This window comes from Indicator indicator, chromosome 23 (assembly GCF_027791375.1).
Source record: "Indicator indicator isolate 239-I01 chromosome 23, UM_Iind_1.1, whole genome shotgun sequence".
In the NCBI taxonomy this organism is placed as follows: Eukaryota; Metazoa; Chordata; class Aves; order Piciformes; family Indicatoridae; genus Indicator; species Indicator indicator.
The window spans coordinates 9,861,680-9,883,929 of record NC_072032.1 but is presented as its reverse complement, the minus strand read 5'-3'; the positions used below and the strand labels follow the sequence as shown (position 1 = coordinate 9,883,929).

Here is a 22,250-nt window from a genome sequence, read left to right as displayed (position 1 = left end):
GAGAGGCCCTAACGTGCTTGGATGTGGCCCTCAATCTGTTTACCCACATGAGAAGTGTGGAGTCAGACTGTGCTTGTTAACCTTTGTGAAGACACAGTCTGAAACATTTAATTCAACAGTCAGAACTATGGCATGCTTATTTCCATTGAAAGTCACTGCTGTGTTTTCAAGTCCTGGATCAGCTTCAAGACTATTCCATAGGGAATTGCAATTCCAACTTTTATCAAAATGCAGTTATCAAAACCCAGAGATAGTACCAGCTGAACAGTAGCTCTTCCAAAAACTGCCTCATGAATCAAGAGATTAGATTATAATATTACATATAAAACCTTGGAGTGCTGGTGGGCAGCAAGTTCTCCATGGAACAACAATGTGCTCTTGTGGCCAAGAGAGCCAATGGGATCCTGGGATGTATCAAGAAAGGTGTCCAGCAGGGCTAGGGAAGTTCTTCTGCCTCTCTACTCTGCCCTGCTGAGACCATACCTGCAATCCTGTGTCCAGTTTGGGGCTCCCCAGTTCAAGAGAGACAGAGACCTGCTGGAGAGAATCCAACAGAGAGCCATGAGGATGCTTAGGGGACTTGAGCACCTCCCCTGTGAAGAGAGACTGAGAGCCCTGGGGCTGTTTAGTCTGGAGAAGACTGAGAGAGGATCTGATCAATGTCTATCAATAGCTGAGGGGTGGGTGTCAAGTGGGGGGGGGGCAGGCTCTTTTGGGTGGTACACAGTGATAGGACAAGGAACAATGGGTTCAAACTAGAACATAGAAGATTTCACCTCAACATGAAGAGAAACTTCTTTAGAGTGTGGGTGACAGAGCACTGGAACAGGCTGCCCAGGGGGTGTGTGGAGTCTCCTTCTGTAGAGATTTTCAAAACCCTCCTGGATGCATTCCTGTTCAGACTATCCTAGGTGATCCTGCTTTGGCAGGGGGGTTGGACCTGATGATCTCTAGAGGTCCCTTCCAACCTCTGATGTACTGTGAGACTGTGATAAAAATGTATAGAATTTCCTATGGTAACTCAACCAAAGAGAAGTTCTTTAATATAAGCAAAGCTATTTAACTCTACATTTCACCTGTAACTCATAACTTCACCCATACAAAATCAGGAGAAGAAGAGGTTTTGATATGGTAAATGATATGGCAAGTGACTAGAGGGGGCAGAAGGAGATGAGTCAAAGTTTGGAGGCCTGTGAGTGACGTGGGCTCTAGGAGAGTTTTCCCTTTATATTACACAGATAACTAGAACTGCTGCTGGATCAGGCAATGATAGGTAGCCTGTAAGCTGTGCAGAACTGCAGTATTTCACACTGAGATATTGGTATCATTTTAAATTTCCATTCCAGGTGGTCAGTCATACTGGGATTCTTTTCCTTAAACAGACACATACACATCCTGCATTGTTTCCAAATTTGCAGGGAATTATATTTATTCTACATTTCCCTAGCTGCTGCTAACCAAATTGTCAGCATAATCTTAGTGTACTTCACAACTTCATGTGAACCTCAGGAAGGGCCAGAGAACTGAAAATACTAAACTGTAGGCTTCTTTCTTTTGTCAGTAAAGATGTGGAGTTTGGGTGATGCTGAGCTCGTATCATGCAAGCAATATACATATTATAATTGCTATTGCTATCTTGTATGATGCTTACTTCATTAAGTTACTCTCTAGTAAAAACAAACCAAACCAAAAGTGTTCAGGTGTAACACATTTTCCTTTTGCAAAGGTTTCACTTTTTTTTTTCCTTTATTCTATTTATGCATACAATGGAACAATCTTGTTAGCAAAATCTCCATATGTATTAGTAGCTATTTCAGTCAGGATGGGATTTCCTAGGTAGTGTTCAAATTGGAACAATCAAGCCATCCCTTGGTTAAAAACAGTTACAGAGGTGGAAGCATTTTCTGATCCATTTGACAGCTTGTTGTGACAGTTTACAGGGCCTTGTCTTTTGAGATAAGTGGAAAATTCAGCCCAAGGGGCAAAGGTTTTGCTCCAATTGGATTGATGCATTTCCCACCCTGGCAATGCCACACCAAGCACACGGCTTTGAAATGGCATCAAGTGCAGAATGCCAGTGAACAGGGAGTGAGTACCACATGGCACTGCCACATCATACTTCCCAAGCTGCAGGGTGAGCTACACCAGGGACCAAACCAGGCTGGCAATGGGAAGAGTCTTTCTTCAGAATAGGCCCACACCATGAGCAGTGATGCTAGATCAAGAAAGAGGGTGTGAATGTTCAGCAGTAGTGGGCAAAATTTGACTCCATCCCCCCTGACAACAGCATTTTTGTAAGCCAACAGAAAATTATTCTCAAAGTGCAGCTTTCTAGGGCAACATCATTCCCTTGTACCAAGAATGGCAACTCCTGCTTCAGCACATCATAATCTCCTTCCTCCCTCCCTTATTCTCAACCCTTTCCTCAGCAGAGTACCTGCCCTTACAGACAGGCTGTGGGGATTCAGGGGCTAAAAGGAGAGCTGCTAGACTTACCCAATTAACATAGAATAGCTAGCAGGACTCTGCAATCTGTGAGTGATCATGTATGTGAGCATGGCAGATTAGCAGGGTCTGGCTGAAAGGGTAGATCACCAATGTTTCCAATTAAATAGTTTCCTGGGTCTGTCAAATGCAGAGTCCCTGAGGCACCTCCTAGATGCAAATATCCTCTCTTGTTGTTCCTGCTGCTATAAAGCACAAAGTACATGATCCTGAAAACCAATCCTTTGCAATGCTATGAAAACAAAGCCACCTGAAATGAGCACTCAGAGAGCCTCTGGGCTCCTGCTTGTTTTCTCAGGGCAGTAAAAAGATGTAGATAAAAATCATTTACCTTTATGTATGATATGGTTTTCTTTGGGTTTGTAATGATTTAAGTCACTTGGTCCTCATACACTAATAGAGTTGTCTGTGAAATCTCATCTATTCCTTATTTTACAGGGACATCAAACCTGACAACATACTACTGGATGAGCATGGTAAGTGAATATTGATTGTTTTATCTCAGATATTGCTAATTCTTGAGCTCTCAGTCACATGCTCATGACATACTTTGTAAACTAGCCTCAGATGTTGGTTTCCTACCTAAATCTGAACTTCCTTTGCAAAGTCCCTCTGTCCACCTTGTAGATTTTGCAATTTCCATTCCTATTGCCAAAAAAAAATAAAAAATATCTATACTGATCTGACACTTGTAAGACCTGAAGAAGAAATTCAATGTGAATTGAGATCACCAGGATCAGATTTTTTTCAGGATTTCTGTGAATCACCAAAATCCCTTTTAAGAGGCATCACTAATAGAAGCACACCAAGCATTTATTTTCTTTTAGAAATTCTGAAAGGCTAAGAAATTTTATATAGCAAACTATTTTTCCTGTTGGTATTCAAAAATTGCATCCCCAAATTTAGAGACAGAATTTGGAAATTTGCCTCTAAATCTGCAAATTTTTTATGGCTGTGCATGTAGTTCCGACTCAGGTAACACACACACACACAAAGAGTAGACAAGGAGTTAATTTCTTCAAAATTCAGTTTTCCACATATACACTGTCTAGTAAGCATTTTGCTAGAACCTCATGAATCATTTCACAGCTATTTATGGGAGGAATATAAGCAATTATAAATAAGGAACACAGTAACCTTGTATGAGAACAGAAATACAGTCAGGAGGAAGACTACATGGGAAAAGAAGATGTGTGTTTGCTACTGTGGGAAAGTCTTGTGCTCTGTTCACCTCAGAAATTAATTTAAAGCAGTAAATCTTTGAGAAAATGCAAACTTGAAATGAGAACAATGATACCATTTTCTCCCAAAATCCATTGCAGAGCTGCTGGGTATGCAAGTTAAAGCTGATTAAAGAGTAGCATTGCAAACAGCTGGAGTTTATCCCTGGGAATATGGAAGTCCACAAAGTTAAATGAATGTTGGAGTTTTAAACTATCTAGGATTTCAGGAATCTAATGCTTCAGACCCTTAAGTGTTAACATTCTCTAAATACTAACATCAGTAAATAAGCATGAAATAACAATCTCTTGTCTTTAAGTCCTAAAGATGTCAAAGATGACATGAAATGACCGTGAGTGTGTTAAATCTTTGACTGACAGCCTTTGAAGTATGGTTGCCTTTATCTCTCCTTGCCCCTGATCGAGGTCAATTACTGCACAAAATCAGCCTCTTGTGAGAGCTTTCCTATGAGGGTTCAAATATTGCAGGCAAGAAGCTAGACCAGAGTGAGCAATATGCTTCAAAATGAGGTGTTTTGCTGATTGTAAGTTGTTCAGCAAAAAAATTTTCTGTAGCCAGCTTGGAAATTTAGGAACGGATAGCCCCTCTTCTGCAAAGCAGTAGAACACTGCTCCCTCAGAGCACACCAGCAGACAAGTGGTGAAACAGCCATGCCATGCTTCTCCAGACTTGCAGACACCCCTTGGACAGCAGGACTAATCAGCTTCTGACATTGATTAACAAGATAAATGCTCTCAGCATAATTCATCCACCTGAAGCTATCCACACTTTGAAAATACATTTAAAACTTCTACATGGCTAGGTGGCCTTTAAAGAGCACACCCTCTTGAAATGCACAGCCTTGAGGAACTCACATCTAATAGCAGTACAAGGAGGTTTCTAACAATCTCCCTGAGGATAAGTGACAGGCTACCCAGTCATGCCAGGCTCACGTGGCCATGTGCTTAAGCTCTTGTACACTGCACAGGTGAACCCAGAGAGATGCTTTTTAAATTGGTCATAGTGTTTGACCTTCTAAGGGCAAACCAGGTCTGAATTTGCTCTAGATTGTTCCTGTGTTGAGATTTCCCAGCAGCTCTGATGCATGCTGAGTTGATGGCATTAATTCCAGCCTGATGTTTCTTCTCTCTGCCCTCACATTCACCCCTTTTGGTTTCAGGTTCTGAGAAATTCAGTGAGGTTTGAAGTCGTGTACATTTTCCCCTGCTAAATGCTAGTCAGCCAGCTTCAGACACCTTTCAGATCTTGCTTTCATTACTATTATGATTTGTTCAAAAATTAAACAACAGCCCCAATAAAGGGAATTTTCTCTTTACACCAGATAGAGGCCATATGGAAAAGTGAGGCATAAAAGGCATGTAACACTTCTAAAGTACATCCATGCATAAAGCTTCTCAAAGTCTTGCACAGTGCTGTAGGTGTTAACTTACAAATTTTCCCTGTTTAAGCCTTAACTGGGAGCTGACTGAAACACTTTCCAGTGAAATGACATGCTTGCAATATGCTTGTTGGTGTATGGGAGATAAGTGCAGTCTGGGATGATTTGCAAAAGCCACTCTGCAGAGAGCCAGAGGAATGTGTTCATTTGCCTTTTCTTCCCTCCTCTCCACCATTATCTTGTTATCCCATGGGGTCATGCAGCCATGAGGATTAAGCCATGAGCTCTTTCCCTGCAATGCCTGAATTTAGTTAAGTCCTGATGAATCTCTTGTGCACTGCTCTGCTTCACAGCTCTTAAAAGCTAAACCCAAGTGGCACTGACATACTGCTTATTTCAGTGTTGTACCAGGGATACACATGTGAGGTTGACATTTAGTTTTTCACAATAATATCCAGAAAGGGGCATCAAGTACAAGGTGTGAAGCTCAATGGGAAAAAGTTCCCATTAATTGAAATTTTAGGAGCAGCATGAAGTAGCTGATAAGAAAGATACCTACAGAGAACTGAGGTCTAACTGTCTCTTGAAATAGTCACGAGAATGAAATACTTTAAAATTATCACAAAAACCCAAGAGAATTCACCAGGCTTAAGAGTCAAAACCATCCAGCGGTGAGCACAGGCAAGCAGAGCTCTGCCTCAACATCCCCCTGGCCCTCCTGGCTCACTCCCTGCTGCTTCCTGCTCAGATTCAATCCCAGACACAGCTTCTTTCCACTCCTCCAGCTCTCACCTTGTACTGTTTGTAGTCCCTGTGGCAGCACAGCCATCTGCCTGCCTATGGGATCCCTTCCTTTCCCTCCCTGCATAGGCAAAGCCTGTTTGCAGGCAGCCCACAGGCCATGGAGTAACCCTGTGATGGGGAAGAGCAAAGATGTTTTACCAGTGGTACAGACACAGCTCTGCTCTACCCTGCTACATTTACAGCAGCTGCCCATCACTCTTGTGCTGACAGTAGGATGCAGAGGAGCTATGCTGGTCCTATCTTCCCAACCCACCCCTCACCATGCAGAAAGGCATTTTAACAGGGCCCATCAGCCAGGGCACACAACATTTCACATGTGCTATTTTGGTTTTGTTAAATGAAAAGAAATCTAATAAAAGGGAGAGAAAACAATGCACTACAGGGGAGGCAATTTTCATTGCAGACCAACTATTTGGATGAGTCTGAATGGATATTACACCATAGGTGTTTTGCAACAGTCTATCATGCTGGTACCCTAATAGGGAGCATCACTTACCATGCCATCATTTAAATGATAGATCTTTATAGTCATCTGTCATAAAAAGAGAAAAGTATTAGTATGCCAAGATCCTTGCAGCTTTGCATTCTACGGTGTTGATGGAATTGCTTAAAACTACTGCCATGATGTGGCTGTATGTGGTTCAGTAGCCATTTTCAAGAAGCCTTCTACTGTGGTGTTTTATTATTGCAGAAAGAAATGGCAAACATGCCATACTCCAGCCACCATGGAGGAGGAATATCAGCTTGAAATCTGAGGGCAGGCTGGGCTGTGGCCATTAACTTTTGTTATTGAAGCCTAACATCTTTTGCCTCTCATAAAGTGATGAATTTAATCTGAGCACTGTTTTTGTCTGCCATGTACAGGCGTCCTCCTGGGCTGGGTGTGTTGGGAAGAAATAAAATATAAGCAGGGTTTTTGAGAAAAGCGCAGAAAATATGCAAACCATTTCATTGAAAACATCTACTGTGTCTCCTGTGTGGAGAAATAGCTTTAAGTTTAGCAGTGAAATGTGGTTCTTTTTCACTTCAAAATCAGCTCAAGTTTGGCCACATGTGAAGCCTCTGAGAACCTCCACTCACCCATAGAAACATTGAATTGTTTTGGTTGGAAAAGACCTCTAAGATCAAGTCCAACCATCAATCTGACACCACCATGGCCATTAAACCATGTCCACAAGTGCCATGTTCACTTGTTTTTTGAGCATATGCATGTTAGAGGTTGGCAGATATGTTTCCTGTGGACTTTGAGCAGAACCCAGTTTAGAGTGTCAGAGCAACATAATCTTTCATTGAGACTGCAGTTCCTCTATCAGGCACCAGGGTAACGTTCAACATCAGTCATTTGTTAGACTCTTTTCATCTGTGGCAGCAAACATGATAACAACCTCCCTCACTTAATAACTGCTTCATGCCCAAAGCCTGTTCCATGCTGTGAGCTGAATGATGTTGAAATCTTCACTGAGAAAAAGCAAAAAGATCTCAGGAACCTGTCACTCAAGACTCTCGTTCAGCACGTGATACGTTAATCCTGAGTGCAGGGCTCAGCTGGGAGAGGGAGAACCTTTCCCTGTGCTCTCTTCTCCATGATGGTATTGCCAGATGCAATCACAGGGAGCTTAATATCTCCATCACTTCACAAGGTAAAAACTATTCCTTAAGCAGAAATGTAAAACCTGACAGCAGACTTAGCAAATTAAAAGTCTGCAGATTTTCAGGCTGGATTTATATTTAGTTTATCTGCCTATGGCAAGCCAAGATTAACAACTATTGCTTCACTGTGGTGGAGCAATTTAACCTATGCTTATCATGAGCTACTCCAGGAAAAAAGCAATGGCAGCAGGTTTTGACCATCCAGCCTGATTAGCTCAGTTTAAATCAGCTGTCTGGCTGGTCAGACAGCAAGACCCCAGGCTGACTCCTGTCATTTATTTTTCATCTTTCCAACTGCTGTCAAATGAGTGCTCATTTTGAACCTGCTGCTGTTACATAGACACTCTTCAGCTACCATGGATGTAATTGTATAGCTATTGTGCTATAAAAATACCCTTTTTCCTTCTTGGCTCATTTTGCCCTAATGAGAGTCAGAGAAGGCCAGGCTGATGGTCAGCTGAAGTGGATGTGGTAGCAGATGGGTGTCATGAGTACCTGAGATTGTGAGGAGTGGCTCTAGCTGTAGATAAGAAGCCTCATGTGCTGTTCCTGCATGTTACTGCTCTAAGAAGATGGTTTCTGCCTTAATGTTGACAGCAAGAGAAGGTTCAGGGGTGACCAACATCAACAAAAAATCCAGCAGTGTGAGCAGCTAGTGGATGCAACTGTACTGAGAAAGTATTCCACCACTTTGCTGCCAATATGCTTTTTTCCACTTAGAAGCAACACTCAACAGTAAGTTTCCAAGAATTGTTACAAATCTTCCCATTATCACTTAAATATCAGACAAATGGAAAATTATTTTTATGATGTGCTGCTTTAACTTCTGATTTTACTTTGTGTGATTGCAGGGCATGTTCATATCACTGACTTTAACATAGCAACCATAGTGAAAGGCTCAGAAAAAGCTTCTTCTATGGCTGGCACAAAACCCTATATGGGTAAGTTTTCAAGAGCATTTAAAAAAAAAAGTCTATGAAAAATCATGCATTAAGGTTAACTAACATCATTTTAAAAGGATTATAAGTTGTAAAAACATGCAATTACTGTGATCCACTTTGGGGTTTTTTGGTTTTGTTTTTTCAGTGTGTATGTGTTAGCAATGGAAAACATAAGAGATGGAGAGACTGGGCAGGAGCAGGATCTCTACACTCCTTATAGTCAGATCCTGTTTGGTTTTGTGAAGCAAATTCAGAAAAGTTTAGTTTACACTTTTAATTTTGTGAAGAAACATAACTTTAGTGAAATGGTACAGAGATTCTTCAGCTGTAGTGCTCAAATTAAGAAAGCTTTGGGTTGACTCCTAAGAGATTTCTGGCTTTATGGTTCTGTCAAAGACTTTCCCTGTGGCTTTGCCTAAGTCATTTACACAATGAGAGAAGTAGGGAAAAAAAAAAAAGAATTGGAGGTTGGCTTTATGCTTGGTAGTAAGGTTTCATCAACAGGAATTTAAACCACACTTGAACATCAGTGTAATGAGACAAAATCCCTCCAAGCAAGGTAATTCCTGAGCACCAGAACCAAGGAAACTCAATGGTTCCTGTAAGACATGCCTTATGCTGTGCTGGTTTTCATGATGAAGAAGGCTTTTTTTACGCCTCATAGGTTCTAAAAAGTTCATTCCCATGTGGATCCTGTTATGTTTAATCAGTTATGAAGGCACTCTTCAGTCTTTCCATTTGTAGAGGTACTTACAGGATTTCTCACTTCTTCCTATGACCAATTTAAGGAAATAAACAGAAAAATGCTCTCTCTAAAGCCTCCATTCCTATTTGAAATCTGACTGAAACAGGCTGAGAATTTGCTAGGAAGTGATTTAATTCCCTGCAGCACAACTGCATAAAACTGGTATCCAGGAAAAAAGCAGAGTGAATTGATACTCTGTTGTAAGACTGCACTGGCTGTTCTGATTAAGATCCCTATCTTGTCATGCTAAGCATAGTATGAGCCAGCTCCTGCAGCCTGTGTTTAATCCCACTTCACATTAGCCTTGTTGCCCCTCAATCTTTCTCTGCCTGAAATTTTCCCAGCCTATTTCCTTACTTATTAAATGGTTGCACAGAATGTAGCTGAACCTGAATGTTTTTCCAGAAACCCTGCTCATTTCTTTACATTCCCCCTTCCCAGCTGATTCATTCAGACAAGTGAAATCCCTGCTACACATAGGCAACACAACCATGGACAACAGTGAATCTGAAAGGAATGGGGTCAACAGCCTGGAGAGACAAACTGCTTCCAGCTGCTTCTGTATTTTCATTTCTTGAGGCCACTGACCTGAAATGCTGAAGTGAAATCAGCTGCTGAGCGTTGGAGGTTCTTTGGGGGTTCTGTCTCATACTATTCAGCTGGCTCCAGCTGTGAAACAGGATGTGTGCCTTAGCTGGTTTAGGAAACTTGTGCGCCACCCATGCCTGAGTTTTATCATTAGAAATTCACTGCTCATACCTGCTGCCACACCTCTGACTGAGGGTGTTGTCAAAGGGTTTATTGTAGCAACAGCCCTTTGGAAACCCATGAATTTTCAGGCTGTCATCCTGTGCTGGCAAGCCCTGCAAAGTGTCCTTCCTTTGAGACCTAGCTGACTTTTGGCAGGCACAACTGCAGCCAACAAATGGACACAAGCACTTGGGGAGCCCTTTCTGCTCTGCACTTGGACATAGACCAGGAAAGCCAGCACAGGGCAGGACATGGTCTCTGGATGTAGACTGTGCCTGGAATGTCCAGCTGTGGCTCTTCCTTCCTGCAGAAAGCTATTCATTAGGATTTTAGGGTTTGGAAACTGCACTCACCCAGCTGGAAGCATGTTTGCAAGTGTTTGCCATTTTCAACACTTGTGGAAAAAAAGATGATTCTTATATCAGCCTCTCATGCAGGCTGCAAGAGATAGGGTTGTGTGTCAGAGAACGTGTTCTGTGCTCCATTTGCAACCTGCAACAGGTTGTTCAGCTATCAAACAAAGTGTTAAAAACTAAAATATATCTAGAACACATGACAGATACATTACAGATGTGGCCTTTTGTTTATTCCTGACTCTGGCATAAATTCGATGGATTAAATTCCTATAGCAAATACTTTTTACTCACTGAAATGTTTCCTTTTTGAATGATCAGTGTCCATACATCTGTATCCTATTTATGAGTGCTGCAAAAACTTTCCACTCACAGGTTATCAATTTGGGGGGGGTTAGGGTTTGTTTGGGGTTTTGTTTGTTTCTGTTGGTAGGAGGCTTAAAGGGGATTTGGTAGAGGCTTTGTGGTTTTCTTCAGCAGAGGCTGAAGTTATCCCTGTAACTCTTTTGACATTAAATCAAACCAATAAAAATACATGTTATGGTATAAATAATTACTGACTAAAATCCAAATCCAATAAAATCAGTCATAAATTACAAGAAAAGTTTCAGCTACTCCCTTTCTATCCTAGAGGCTCCTTATCTCAGGTTTCCACAGCTGCTTTCATAGGTTGCTTTCCCAGTGAAGAATGGCTGTAGACCTGAGATTACCAGAGGAGTGTGCATTTACAGAGCTTCACTGAACTCCTAAAATGTATGAATCATCCATATTCATTAATTAGTATTGTGTGGGAGTACTGTTGGAGTCAGAGGAAAGCTAGTGGGTGTCCTGACATCATCCTTACAGGTATGGTAAGGCTAAATTTGTTCCTGAGGTAGATACAATATAGCAAGGACAAATTTGGAGCTGGGTTTTCAAAGGTACTCAACCTTGTTCTTCATTGTACTCATGCAAACAATTATCTGATGCTATTTTTTTGCAGGTCACTGCTCTTTAAGTGTGGGTAGGGTAGAGTTTAGGTTTTTGAGAATCCCCTCCCTTCCCCCGTTTTTCCTACTGAGGGTTTGATTACCTGTCTGTGGAGTATCACTGGGGATGTCAACCTGCCCTTTTCATCACAGGAAAACAGCATCTTGCCAGGACCAGCCAGGAGGCTTCTGTTTGTTCTGATAAGCAAGAACCAAATGTGGATATGTAAATCTTTGAGGTGGAGAAAGAAATGCTGGCTGCACTGATGGGGTTTTCAGCCTGTGCTGGGAATACTGCAGCTGAGGGGATTAAGCACTGAGCTGTGAGGGGGCATTCAGGTTTTGGCTCTGCTCTGACATTAATGAGGAGGCACACAAGAAGCTGAAATACCTCAGGAGATCAGGAAAGAAGCTACTGTCTCCAGATGCTTTTCAACTCTCTCTGCTCTCTACCACTCTTGGAGATCTTCCAGCAAAATAGCCAATATAATCAGTTCTTTGACTATATCAGACCAAAAAAAAAAACCCAAAACCTAACCTGAGTTCAAGTGGTAGCTTTCATTTGGGTTTTGGTGGGTTTTTTGGTGGGTTTTTTTTGGTTTGGGTTGTTTTTTTTTTTGTGTGTGTGTTTTTTTTTGGGGTGGGGTTTTTTTTTTTTGTTGGTTGGTTGGTTTTTTGGTGGTTTTTTGGTGGGGGTTTTTGGTGGGTTTTTTGTTGCTTTTTTGGTGGTTTGGTGTGGTTTGGTAACCTGCCTGAAAGGTACTGATTCCATGCAGAGCTCTGCAGACAGATCTGAGTGGGAGGAAACCTCCAGCAGAGGTGGCATATAGGGCAATGAGCAAGAACTTCCAGCAGCTGAGTGAAGCATTTCTGCAACCTGAGTAACTCCCATTTTGTAGTCAACCACACAAGTCCCTCAGGGACTTTGGATGCCTAAACTGATGCAAAGATATTTGCTAACCTGGTAGGAGTATGTGATGTAGGAGTCTGTAATAGTCTTTCTGATGTGCGAGGTGCACAGCCTGTCCTGTGAATCCTCAGTTAGCCAGACCAGTTAATGTCAGTACTGGGGCAGAGTGCCTGCTGTCCATACACTGAACCAATCTTCCAAATAGCAAATGGACATTTTTGGACACAGTCTCTTCAACAAATTGCCAGTAAAAAGCAGCACTGCAGCCACAGTGAGCTTCTGGGTGGAGTAAGGAAGGTACTTCTGTATAACTTCATATTCAGTAGTAGGAGACCATGATATGCTCATTGCTCCTGGGTTGTCTTTCAATGGGGCTAGCAACTTGAGGTTGTTTCTCTGAGGCTGATCCAGATGTTCAACCAGTGGACCATGTTCTCTGTGCAAGGGCAAGAAGTGAGTTCTGTTCTGTGGCTGAGTAATGCAGAGGGTTTTATGAGGACAGCAGTCTGAATAAGGGCAGGAGAGGTTGTATAGCCATATGGCAAACTAATAAGGCATTCTAAATGAGGTATCTGTGATTAGTTAATGGTAGCTAAAATATTTTCTTTGATTGAATAACTGCATTAAACATGAGCATTAAAGCTATTGAGGCGTATTATGTGAATAATGGTCCAAAAATGAGTTACACTGCTGTAACAAGTCTAGACCTCACACTAGAAAATTGCTAGCCCAGCATGGTCAGGCTCTAGGCAGCACTTTGCCTTATACAATAGAAGTTAGCAGTTGGCTAGTCAGAAAGCTCTGAGTCAGAAAGCTGTCTGTTATAATTTAGACTCTTTTAGCACATGAGAAAGTAAACACTAGGAGGTAAATTGATAGTTTACCAAGGCCACATTTATATTTAGGGAGAGGGAAGTTGTTTTCTTCCATTTTGCTTTTAAACCTGCTTCTTCTCTAAACAGAAGATCCCTTGTCATCTCTGTAGTTTGATTTCTGTTTTCTGTTTGAGCCATGACCTAGAAGAATGACTGACCTCTCAATTTACTTTTCAAACCTCTGAATTCACTCTTCAGAAGCGAAAATTAATATTTCTTCTCACAGTGTTGAGAAAACAGCTAATATTTCACAGAAATGTCAGTCCAAGGTTCTTGGACTCAAATTAATTTCCTATTCAGCTCAATCCATCAACTGTTAAGCCTAATTCAACAAGGTGAAGCTATGAATTTCTTGTATACATCAAGCCATTCACAGATTTAAATTTGCAAAGGTCTGAGCTTTTAACAGCTTATCCTGTGCTAGTCAATCAAAATGTTGCTTCCATCCTTTGCACTGTTTATATGTGCATATATATAAATTTATATATGATTTTTTTTTTTCCCAAGACCAAGGATTAAAATGAGGAAGGAAGATGATAACTGGCAATGTGTTTTCATGCTGAACCTCAGCTGATGACACTGGAATCTACTTCATCTATGAAATCTCAAACATTATAATAAAATCTGCATCACTGGAGCATGTTTTCCTGCAATGACTATGATAGTGTATTGCTTTGCAACCCCTGCTGTACACCCCATGCCTCTGCTTCCCCTTATTGACATGCAGGGTCACTGCTGAGATTCAAGCAGACCACAGAGAGCTCTAGCTAGCCAACCAGGCAACTAGTATCAGGATTTTCATTCTTGAGAAATGTTTTCAACACATCCAACTGAACTGGATGGTTCAAAAACACTGAAGCCAAACCACTGTGGCTTTATTTTTCATTTTATTTTCAGTTTGTCCTACTGCTAACATTGCCTCAGGCCATTTTGTAGGAATTAATGACCAGCTTCTGCTGGCAACCCTTAGCTGTGTGTGGATGATCAGCTCCTTCCAGCTAACCAATCTTGCAAGACTCACTTGCAAAATGCTGCTTAAATATACTGCTTAGTTAGTTATGTAGTAAAGACCACTTGAAGAAGGGTCTAATGTGTTCATCTCACTTCACTTCCCTTCTCACCTATTTTGCAAAGTTTCAATGCAGCCTATAGAATCAGCAGTGCCTCAATGTCAGTAATAGCTCTGTAAGCTGCTTAATCAACACTTGTCAGTCTCCTGGGTAGTGGAAGACAAGTACCCCAGGCACCCTTTGATTAGCTTCTTGCTAAGGAATTGAAACTTAAATCAGCTCATCAGAAAAGAAATGCCCCATTGTGCTGTTTAGGATTTGTATCAGAGCCACTCGAAGGACTTCATTTTATGCTTTATTCTGATGAATTATCCTTATGATTAAACCTCTATGTCCCATCAAAAGTAATAACAACTATTTTTTTTTGTGCCAGCAGTTCCAACTGACAGGCCTGAAACTATTTTATCATGGGCAGCATGTTCAGACTCACCATTGATCACCAGATTAAAATGGCCTAAATTTCAGTGATCTGGAGCACTTTAACTATGGAGATAAATGATACCTGTGAATTTTTAGAAATCCTCTTTAAAAGTATTTCATCCTATGTACAAAATGCTCTTTTACAGGAGGAAAAAATAGTGGAAACTAGATTCAGTGTTGTTTGCACCTACATTGATATTCTCTTTTATTTCAATCCCATACCACTTCAACCCAATGTCATTTTCTGTATTTCACAGCTCTTAGTTCTTCAGACTCCATCACTTGGAGGATCTGCTGTCTTTGTGTAAAATCATATTATGTTTCTGAATGAGCAGGAAAGCTCCAGAAGTCTGCCCTACAGCCTGGAGGCCTTTGTCTACACAGAAGGTCCCTGTTCAAAAAGACTTTTAGATCCACATGCTTATTGTGAGGCTGTATTTAACAACTTTGCCAAATTGGGAAAAGGTCTTCTGGCTTTAGCAGGGTTGATATTTCATCTGAGGAAAAAAAAAAAAACCCTGAGATAGGAGACTGTAAATGATATTGCACCTTCAGTCAGTGCCCCCTCATCTTGCCAAGTGGGGCTTAATAACCACTTCACTGGAGCTGACTGAATGCAGAGACAGTCCAGATGAAATAACTGCATAAAGCAGGGGAAAGGGGGCCATCTGCTTTACAAAATCAAAAGCCTGACTGCCAATTCTCTGGTCTAAGAATGTCATCAGTTCAAGGTGAGAAGACAGAGCTACAAAACACCAGGGCCAATGGGCAAAAGAAAGCATCTTCTGCTTTATGTGTGATGAGCTGACCTTGAAGCTTTTAGAATAAGCAAGTAAAAGTAGGTGACTCAGTCACTGAATTAGCAAAACAGCTGCAGCCTTCTGTCAGTGTTGTAGGTTACATCAATAAAGTACTCTTACCTCTGCCTCAGATATTGGACAGTGATCTGTCACATTATTCCAATGTTAAAGCTATAAAAGCAAGAGTGAAACCAAAATTATATCTACAGAGCTCAACAAAAAAAGGTCACAAAGGCAATTTGCTGTAGTGAGCTATTATACATCATCCAGGCACAGTGAGTAAAACCTGTTACAGATGTGATGAAATGAACCTTCGCTACAAGGTGCCTATGGTGATATTCAAAACAGGACTTTGGTGCTGGATGTGCAGTTTAGGTGTATTGATCCACTGAAGTCACACACAGTCTGCCTACCCTCTTAGCATCAATCTGTGTGAGTGATCACACACTTGCAAGCAGTGCCTTCAGCAGAAACCTTCAGCAGCGTGCAAACAAGGTCTGAAGTACCTCTGAAGACAGAGCATGCCAAGTGGAGCTATGTTATCTCAAGGTGAGATATTGGTAACTCAGTGTGATGACTTTTATGACATGGTTGATTCGTGTCATATTGGATCATGGCACAAGCTTACCTCTGTCAGTGATCCACTGGTGAGCTATTCTCCAAACACACCTTCTGGCAAAAGTATTGATGTGATTGTAGTTCTCCTAACAAATGAGTTTAGAAATGGTCTTGCTAGGCAGAGACTATAGGATCACTTTAATTCATTCATTGATTTTTATTCTACAGATTAGTAACTTGCTATATATCATTCATGGATGCCAAAATCCTCTATCAGGTTTGGCTCTTCAAGACTTTTTGAACTCAGTTCTGGAGCTGTAAATTGTTAGGTTGCCATCCATGATGCAAGGACTCCAAAAACTCCTCTGAAGGGAACAGCTTTCCTTTAATTAAAGGTGCCATACAGTCAAATCCCAAACTGCCAGCCTGAAGAAGTGTGACCAGGTGACATTCATTGCAATGTGCTCACTACAAAGTGATGTGATGGCAATCAGGTGGCAGTGTGGTCCTTTAAACTCAGTATCATTGCCAGGAGAGGCTCACATGGTAACTGCAATCTAGCATGATGTTAGGGTTGGAGATGGTGTTGTTCAGAAACTCCCCAGGGAAAGCCTTGTTTGTACAGAGTGTACTGAGATTCTGCTGTGAGATAATTAGAAAAGCATGACTGACTTTTCATTTCATATCCCCTCTTATTTATACATGGCTTTCTGAAGAAACCCCAGTGACATTATTCAGTATGTTTTTCTTCCTGAAATTAGCCAATTGAATCATTATTTTGAAAATACACCCCCTCCCCCCCACACTGGAATGTTATTTTCATGTAAATTATCACTTTAATGACAGTGTCTTTATTTTCAGTCATGACATAGTTTCTCACAGAATACAATCAGTGTCAGGATTTGTGTTTAATGACTATTTTCCTATCTTGAATACCTTTAAAACCTGTCTGATTAATTCTATCTAAACATAAAATAAGGCTGAGATTTACCATGTTCAACACCTTCATCAATCACAAAAAATCACCTTGCCTGCAGGTATTTGTCTCATAAAATGTTTACATTACCCTGAGTCACATTTCAGTTCAGGATTTCCCCTCCTATTACTTATTTTTATTCACCTAACATAAAACTTAAATGGACCAGATAAAAGTGAACCGATAACATGACCAACTGCTGAAAAACTCTGACCAGTGCAGGTCAGAACTTTTGCCAGCAACCCAAGGCACTGAAATTGTAACACCTGAAAACGCATTTAATTCCAGTTAATTGTATCCTTATTAATTTTTAGGCTGTACACAATAATGATCCACAGTCTAACCTTGATTTTTGTTTGATGTGACTTACTGTTTTAGCTCCAGAAGTGTTCCAGGCCTTTATGGATGGAGGTCCAGGATACTCGTACCCAGTAGACTGGTGGTCACTAGGAATTACAGCATATGAATTACTGAGGGGTTGGGTAAGAAGGAGCAATTTCATTATTATTTAATACATTGGCTGGCAGAAGTCCCAAAATCTGCAGTCCCCCTGAGTGCATACTTCATGATAAAATTGGAGTGGACAAAGCTGTGGTTCAGGTCGGGAATGCCACCCTGAGTACCTCCCAGCTGGAAACATTGTTGGGAGAGTTTCACTCACTCACAGTTAAGTTATCAAACTTTGCCTAAGTTTGGTTAAGGAAAGGCCTGATCTTTTAATGGTTTCTCCACAATGCAGAACTGAACAATGGTATTTTCTCCAAACAGAAGTTGAGTTGCTTCTGGCTTTATTATGTCTTTGATTTTGGTAGCTAATGCTTTAAAGGAGCTAACACAATAGCCTAAGATGCTTGGCCCAGCTACAGAAAATGTTTATCTGCCAGTGCACTTGTTACTTATCTAATCAATTATGTGAATAAACTTAATGAAAAATCTTCATGAGTGCAGTCAAATATCACAGAAGATAATGGAATTTTTTTTTCACCCATTTGGGTTCAAAGGATTGAATTGGATTGCTTGAATATTTACTATTCCCTATGGAAAACAGTGATTTAGATACTATTTCAGAATAATGATGTAGCTAAAGTAGCTAAAACATTTTAGATTCCTATTTTGGGAAGAGGATTTTATTGCATTGCAGTATGCTGGTTTTAAGGAAGGAGTATTTGTTATCATATGACACTAAGAGAGTACCAACTGCTCTGCCCAGCTAGGTACTTTCTAATGTGAGACAATCTATGCCCCAGAGATCTCAGTTGCACTTAGGATGACAGACAGAGTAAAGTAGAAATAATGAAAATTATTATTCTCAGGTTTAGATGGAAAACTACACTTCAGAGCGCCTGCACATTTTGCTTCAATCTTGAAGCTATTGTTTTTCCAGTCCCTCAAGTTTGGCCAATCTATTTGTATTTCCACAGAAATGGCAAAAGTAATGTTCCTGATAGGAAGATCTCTCCCATTCCAAACTTTAGTCCCTACTCTCAAAGCATAAGAGTATTGGCAACCTTTTTTTTTTTTTTTTTAAAAAAAAAAGGGACAAAATCGTTGCAATTTTTCCTTTCCATCATTCTCAGAAATTACTGACTTTTCACGTCTTCCCAGGATGGAAAATTTTACCTGAACAGCTACAGTCTGGCAGTGAAAAACGTAATACATCCTCAACAGTAGCTGCAGACAGCAGTACTAGCTGCATATATCATGAATTAAAAGAACATCCTCCTGGATTTGTATCAACCCTTTCACTAAGGAGTATCTCCCAGAAAGCAGCACATTGAATGGTTGGGTAAGGAAAACTGAGCTCCCCAGACTAATCACAGATGACACCTTGTCACTTTAATAAATGACAAACTACAGAGAATGGGATCCATTTGCCAAGATCCCTAGAGTCATTTCTGAGTAAGTCTGACTGGCTACAGACAAAGCAAAGTTGAGACTGAATCAATTTTTTGAAAAACAAACCCCTTGCCATCTGTCCAAGCTCCAGCCAAACAAGCCAGCTTGCTTCCTCATGAAGAATGGCTCTTGCCCTCTGAGCAAGGCAGAGGCTGGCTTGACAGCTCCCATCTTTGTATGGACTAGGAAAAGGTGTAATTTTTTTCCTGAATTGAATTTCTAAGTTCTTCTGATCTAGGCAAGGTCTAAATGGACAGCAGTGATGACGAGGAGTAGCTGAGGGTTGGGGAAATGTGCTTAACCAAAGGCACGCTGCTGTTTGCACCAGCTGTGAGCTCCAAGGCTCCATCTGCTGCAGCAGCCTCATGCAGAGGGCTGCAAAGAGGCAGACTGTGTGTACAAGGCTGCAAGCTAAACCTGCAGGCAGGCAACCCCCTTCTCCTACATGTTCCCACAGCACTTTGTTTGGCACCCCCATGGCTGCAGAGCAGAGGGGTGGGCACCTGGTGCAGCTCAGGGGAATGAGGACAATGTTTGTTGCACTGGACAGAGCCTCCAAAAATATGACTTTTCTCCAGTCAGAGTATGGTGCATGCTGGTGTGTGGGGAAGGCAGGAGCATTAGAAATGAGAAGAGTCAAAAATTTTGATCATTTTCTTCTGGGCTGATGTTGCCTGCTTGAATTCAAGAGGAAGAAAAATTACTTGCTTTTTATTGAGCTGAATTTTTGTTTTTATTTTCCTCTACTGTTATGAGACAGAAGAGTCTTCAGAGGAGGTTGTCCATCCAGTGGAGGATGTCCATGCTCACTGCAGGGGGGTTGGACCAGATGAGCTTTGGAGGTCCCTTCTAAACCAAATCATTCTATGATTCTATTTTTCCTTTTTCACAAAATAAACCAGAAGGGGTCTGACCCTTCAGGGGACTGAATAGATTAAAAATGTGTCAGACAAAGGTGTGAAGGACAATGAAAGACAAAGCTTATAATAGATTTTTTTTTTTGAGTATTTGTAGTTCAAATGACCTGAGAACAAAAGTAAACACCTCTGCAAATCTCAAAAAAAAAAAAAATCAAGTAAAAATTCAAAATGTTAAAAATCTTTATAATAAGGTAAGTTTAAAAATAATATTTCTGGTGAGGAAAAAAGGCATGTGCAGAAACATCCTTAAGAGAAAAGCAGATGACAGACTCTTCCAAATGACAGGTTTGAAACTGATTCAAGAACATTGTATGTTCTGAGCAGGCATTTAGGTCCTGTTGAATTCATATGGATGTGATATAGCTAAATGACAACAGGCTAACAGAATTTGAATCAAAGGAAACAGATTTAAGCAATCTTTGGATTTATTTTTAGCCTATCCCAATGCCTTGGAACAGACTTGGTTTCATGCACATGTTCCAAGTTAAACATGTACAGGAACCTTCTCAAAACAGGAATATTTTCTGGGCCTTTCTTGAAGAGTGGCTTTAATTCACTATCAGATTAGATAGCTAACACCTAGAAGTATTCTTAAATTCTAAACTGCTACCAGTAGATGCTAGAAAAAGTCAAGGGATGGTTCAGTGCCCTTTGCTGTTGAGGATACTGGATTAGAAGGTAACTATGTTGTGTTTGAATTATGAAGCTTTGATCCACACACTGCTGCTATGATGGCATCTGGCTGCAGATCTCATACCTGTCACCTGCTGGGTGCAACTTAATTCACAGGCAATCCCCATTCTATCCTTGTTTATCCAGGATAAATCATCACTCTAACAACTTGCTTCATAAACACTAGGCCTTAAAAAATATGTGCCAAATAATTAGTATGAATAGAGTTTTGTAACTTGTACTTTTGTTTCTGAATGCTACCTTTAATAAAAGACAAATCACAGCAAACTTCAAGAACAAAGCATTGTGAAGGCTAGAACTTCTCTTCACTTATAGAAGAATTTAGGCACAAACACAGGACAGCAGGTCCATGAAATCCATAGATCCAGGTGGTGAGTTAGTCTTAGATTTCCAAAAGGGAAAAGGATTGGGATTCAGAGAGTCCACCTTATTTTATTGTGATTCCTACACAGATTTTTGTAAGCTTTTGAAAACTTCTCTATCTACCACTCAGCAAAATCAGGATGAGTCACTACTTTTTCATTTCATCAGTTTAGATCATGAGGATGTTCTTGTGTTGCAATGTAAAAAAAAAAAAGTAAATAATCCACGTTTGACGTAGAATGCCCCAGGAACAAAATTATCCCACTCATTTGAATGGATACTTCTTTTGATGAGACAATAATTTGCAGAGGAAATACATCTATGAGTAATTACATTCATTCTGAACAAAGAAAAGCACACACACAGAAGGATTAGCCTCAAAATTGTTATAAGATGTTTCAGTAGGTTTCATATTTCCAGCATAAACAATGATGAGCTCAGGAAAACCTGAATTGTCTCCACTCCTTTACCCTTGTTGCTGACATGATATTGATTTAACTTTATCCCAGAGGCCCTATGAAATTCATTCAGCCACCCCCATTGATGAGATACTCAACATGTTCAAGATAGAAAGAGTTCACTACTCATCTGCGTGGTGCAAGGGCATGATAGAACTACTGAAAAAGGTAAGAAAGCCCAAACATGTTCTGTCCTCTCTTCTCTTCCAGAAGCCCCTCCAACAAGCAGGAGGTGTCAGGCAAGCACACACTTGAGGTAGTCACAATGCCATGGATAAGAAAGCACTTCTTGTTCCTAGGCTTTTCTGAATGAGTGGTTCAGTGTTTTCTCTTGAGAGGCTGGATTATTCTTAGGTTTAGTCTCAGGCTTTACATGGCCTCAGACAAATAGAAATCTGATGGGTTTGGTTATCGCAAAACTGATTCACCACCAACAGCAAAACTTTGGGGATAAGTAATTCCCACTCTGTGCCCTGGCCCCATTCTCTCCATCACTATTTGTGCATGTTGGAGGTAGAAGAAGGGACTACTCTACTCTCTGAATTTCTGCCACTATTTCCAGCCAGGGAGTTTAGCAATGAAAAGGGTTCTATGTCTCCCTGCCCCATATTGCTATAGTTGCAACAACAGAAGTCAAACCACGTCCCTGGAAATGTCACCGAGCTGTAAGCCAGGTTTCTGCCTGAATGCATCCTCATCCTGGAACTCACTTTCTCCCCCAGATCCCAGTTATTTGCTTGATTTAATTTTCTGGCCATGTTGCAAGGCTCATACATCTCCTTAAGATATTTAAGACCATCAGTACTGATATCTGAGCAGGAAATGTTTATGAATGTGTGACTAGAGTGAGCAAGATGAATTTGCTTTGCAGCAATGGGCAATCTACTTTTGACAGAGGAAGCAATGAGGTGGTTAATTTTAATAGCTGCCAGAATGCTCAGTGTAAATATATCTTCCAACAAATTAAAGATGAAA

General features: G+C 40.8%; 1 protein-coding gene across 2 annotated transcripts in view; it reads left to right on the top strand.

Annotated features, from left to right (window-relative positions):
• Window positions 1-22,250, top strand: part of STK32B (serine/threonine kinase 32B) — a 120,137-nt gene that overhangs the window by 80,909 nt on the left and 16,978 nt on the right. The window contains exons 5-8 of one of the 2 annotated variants that reach the window (XM_054391527.1): window positions 2,944-2,981; window positions 8,431-8,520; window positions 17,324-17,427; window positions 21,327-21,443. In XM_054391527.1, the coding sequence (XP_054247502.1) occupies window positions 2,944-2,981; window positions 8,431-8,520; window positions 17,324-17,427; window positions 21,327-21,443 (349 nt within the window). The remainder of the gene's footprint in view (window positions 1-2,943; window positions 2,982-8,430; window positions 8,521-17,323; window positions 17,428-21,326; window positions 21,444-22,250) is intronic. The other variant, XM_054391528.1, reaches the window with a different exon arrangement.